At 40.7% G+C, this 3758-nt stretch overlaps 2 protein-coding genes across 2 annotated transcripts in view; one reads left to right on the top strand and one right to left on the bottom strand.

Annotated features, from left to right (window-relative positions):
* The first annotated feature begins 103 nt into the window (after nt 1–103).
* Nucleotides 104–759, top strand: vdac3 (voltage-dependent anion channel 3). The gene is made up of 3 exons (XM_056591600.1): nt 104–289; nt 449–506; nt 633–759. Exons 1-3 carry the CDS (start codon nt 119–121, stop codon nt 722–724), a joined length of 321 nt encoding a protein of 106 aa, XP_056447575.1. The 5' UTR covers nt 104–118; the 3' UTR covers nt 725–759.
* A 749-nt stretch (nt 760–1508) lies between these two features.
* The window catches only part of ikbkb (inhibitor of nuclear factor kappa B kinase subunit beta), an 11898-nt gene continuing 9648 nt past the window's right edge, over nt 1509–3758 (bottom strand). Inside the window, exon 17 of the mRNA XM_056592443.1 lies at nt 1509–2598. Within this exon, the coding sequence (XP_056448418.1) occupies nt 2527–2598 (72 nt within the window). The 3' untranslated portion in view covers nt 1509–2526. The remainder of the gene's footprint in view (nt 2599–3758) is intronic.

The raw sequence follows: 3758 nt of genomic DNA, 5'->3' as shown, positions 1-3758 counted from the left end.
TTTCAGTGGGAAGGAATGTGAAAATGAAGATGAGGTTGAAGGACAACAAAAAAATTGAAATGAAACCGGCAGGCACAGAAATGGGTATCAACATGTTAATAATATTGTATTTTGCTGGATGATTTGGGGGCTTTTCAGGAACGACGGGACAGAGTTCGGCGGGTCCATTTACCAGAAGGTGAACAGCAATCTTGAGATGGCAATCAACCTGTCCTGGACCGCTGGCAGCAACAACACACGCTTTGAGATTGGAGCCAAAAAGCAGCTGGATAAGAACACCTTCCTTTCTGTAAGCACAGCCTCCATAATGCATCAATATGGATACGTAGTTTATGGATCCACACGGAAACACATCCTTCTAAAATAAATTGCCTACCTTAGGTTTAAATCTCACCTAAAACATTGTGAAACATTCAAGGTTCTGATGATTGTATTCCCCTCCTCACAGACCAAAGTGAACAACGCCTGTATGGTTGGAGTAGGCTACACGCAAACCCTCAGACCAGGTGAGTCCAGGGCTCCTGCTGTGTCTTACCTTTCTAAACATGCTGTGGCCAAAATTCCGAAACGACACTGAATGCAAGAAATGGTTTGAGCATGACTTACCTCGGTCCTCCATTGCTTCTCTGCAGGAGTGAAACTCACCCTCTCAGGTCTGGTTGATGGGAAGAACTTCAACAGTGGAGGGCACAAGGTCGGCGTGGGTTTCGAACTCGAAGCATAAGAGTCTTAAGAAGGCTGACGAAAAAAGCAAGAGAAAGATGCATTTTTTCAGAATATAAGCCAAGACCCTAAATGTAACGAAACCGAAGACTCCTCCCACACACACAAACACACATATACACAATTATTTGCCTTAATACCACATCAATCCAAGTTTTAAGAACGCAAGTGCAGAATTTGAAGTGAATCTTGCATGTATTTGATACATGAGCATTCTACGGCTCTGTGTGCATCCCTCCCATCTATCACACACAATCGATATGAAACACCTGTATAATTGACTATCACCTCCCTTTGCCGAAATAGATTATGTATAAGATAAGAGAGTTTTGATTTGTATTACATAGGCAATAACGGCAGGTAAGGTATCTCTGAAGTTTGAAGTTGGTGCTTTTAGATCCAAAGGGGGGCTTGGTTACACTTCCAGAACAGCAGCAGGTTCACTTTAGAATAGTACTTAAACAGATGCGATGCAAGTTGGAGTAAACAGGACTGACAAAGAGAGACTGATTCCTTTAGGTTGACAGAACAGTTCAATATTTGGATTTAATGTTCAACCTTGTGAACATTTATAATGTGTACCTACAGTTGCCTGAAAACCTCTGTTTCGGGTTAGTTACCAGGGATTGTTAACTTCTCTGTCATATACTTGTTGGGTCTATTCTTTTTAGTCCTGTAACTGTTCTCTTGCCCTGTAATCCTGTCTTCGCTGTTCTTTGAAAGAAAATCCCCAGTCAGGACCTCACCCTGATTTACTGAATTCATTTAATAAAGAATGTAAAATACCAACAGAATAAATGGTCATTTGTATGTATGGTAAAAATAATTTTCAATCATTCTTTTAACCGGCTCTATTAAATATTTCAACCTTTTTCTTTCACAAAAAATATATTTTCTGGCTCGTATCTCCACAAAATATATATATTTTTACGACAACACGTCACTTGGAATGAAGTGTTTACAACAACTAAGCCAAGTATAGAAATGTATCAAATTTATTTTGGGGTTACACTGAAATCCCTCAACACCATGATCTGTAAAACTATCTTAACGGCATTGTTATTTAAACATTGAAGCAGCTGCATAAACCAAACCAGAGCAGAGAATGGTTCTACTTTGTTATTTGTGTAGTTTGACTTGAGATTGAAGGTATACATCTGTGGAAAGGGTTGTTCAGCATTGCAACAGCATAATTTAGGCCTTAATAATTAAATCAAAATATACATGAGTGAATGACACCTGAGATTTTCTTAACATACATTTTGGTCTAAAGATAATGTAAATTAAGAAACAGTACAAATATTGAACATCTTAACAATGGCAAAGTTACAACAATATTTCCATACTGGAAAAAAAAAAGGGGAAAATAATGACTTTTTTTAAAGACATTTTGATGAAACATAAATGTACCCACTTGTTTCCAAGTTATTCACATGTTTTGTGAAATCTGTATATATATATAAATATATATATGTCTATTTATCTAATAGTATAGATGGTTTGCACTGTCTCCAAATATTCATTATACATGTGCATTCTTTTTGTACCTTATTCTACATACATTAGTGAAGTGAAATGCACCAAGGCAATTACTTTGACTTTGACATATCGGGCAAAAAAAGTTTATTCTGTAAGCGTCTGCATCCGTTTGGTCACTTGCAAATCTCACAGCCCGAACCTCGTCTAGTAACAGACCAAGGATGATCATCGACTCTTATTTATCAAACCAGAACGTATTTCACCCACATCTCCACAGAGGGGCAGCAGAGTACCACATTACAAAAGAGTACAGTTACAAGACACTTAGGAGAGATCGCTGGAGAGATCGCTGGAGAAATCTTGCCCGCCATTCATCCATGTCCACTCTCTCAGCATCTAGACGAAACACAGAATGCAAATAGTCAGACGTACGAAGTTCAAGCAACTCCATTAACGTAACACGTTCATGAATAACCCCTTGGGACGAAAGCATCTCGTTTTAAACTAAGTCCACAAACATAATATTAATATCATAAATTCATAGGCGGTGAAAATGAGACCTGCAAAACCAAATGATTGAAAAAGGGAAACACAACGTCAAACAAAGAGAAATGATGATAAGGAACACATTGTTTGATTAAATACAAATAAAATACTAACGTAATACCAACATATCTGATCACTGTAGGGTGTAACTGAGGCCCCGTCCACACGAAGCCGAAACAGGCGAAACCGTTACGGTTTCGATCTATCCGGTTTCGAAGTATCTCCGTAAAGACGAAGCCAAGCGAAACCGGATAGATCTGTAGAAACGCTGTAGTAAACATTCCAGGCCCATAAGGGGCGCTGCTTCTGGTACACAAATCCAGAAGAAGAAGAGGCGAGCATGCGCATAAAGGCTGCCCCCCGAACCACTCACAACACAAACAAACAGCTCTTCTACGATGGCGAACTAGATTCTCAATAAATAATGGCTTAGCAACCCAACAAGGGACATGATATGCTGCAGAACGATTACAAGCTTGTAGTCCGCCATCATCTTTTTTGTTGTGATTTCTGAGACTCCGCGGGCTTAAGAGCCATTGGCTAGGAGGTCGAGGGGTGGGGCGATGACGTCATGGTTTGCGGTTTCAGTCGGTTTCAGGCGTCCACACGAAACCGATTTGACTGGGGCTTATTCTGAATACTAAGGCCCCGTCCACACGAAGCCAATTTCATGGCGAAACCGCAAAGGCCTTGTACGGTTCGGCCTTCCGTCCACACGAAGCCGGCGAATCCGCTGACCGAAACCGCAAACTTCTGAAACCACCCTCGGAGGTGGTTTCAAATCTATCCGGTTTCGTTTTGGTTTCGTGTGGACGCCTGAAACCGACTGAAACCGCAAACCATGACGTCATCGCCCCACCCCTCGACCTCCTAGCCAATGGCTCTTAAGCCCGCGGAGTCTCAGAAATCACAACAAAAAAGATGATGGCGGACTACAAGCTTGTAATCGTTCTGCAGCATATCATGTCCCTTGTTGGGTTGCTAAGCCATTATTTATTGAGAATCTAGTT

Source organism: Gadus chalcogrammus, chromosome 6, assembly GCF_026213295.1.
Source record: "Gadus chalcogrammus isolate NIFS_2021 chromosome 6, NIFS_Gcha_1.0, whole genome shotgun sequence".
In the NCBI taxonomy this organism is placed as follows: Eukaryota; Metazoa; Chordata; class Actinopteri; order Gadiformes; family Gadidae; genus Gadus; species Gadus chalcogrammus.
Note: the sequence above shows the minus strand (reverse complement) of the source record. Positions and strands in the feature narration are given on the sequence as shown.

Bases quoted from the DNA above. Each gene is read 5' to 3' on its own strand.
- vdac3 (XM_056591600.1), top strand. From the start codon at position 119: ATGATTTGGGGGCTTTTCAGGAACGACGGGACAGAGTTCGGCGGGTCC. The intron at 290-448 runs GTAAGCACAGCC...CCCTCCTCACAG, and splicing joins ATAAGAACACCTTCCTTTCT to ACCAAAGTGAACAACGCCTG. The intron at 507-632 runs GTGAGTCCAGGG...GCTTCTCTGCAG, and splicing joins CACGCAAACCCTCAGACCAG to GAGTGAAACTCACCCTCTCA.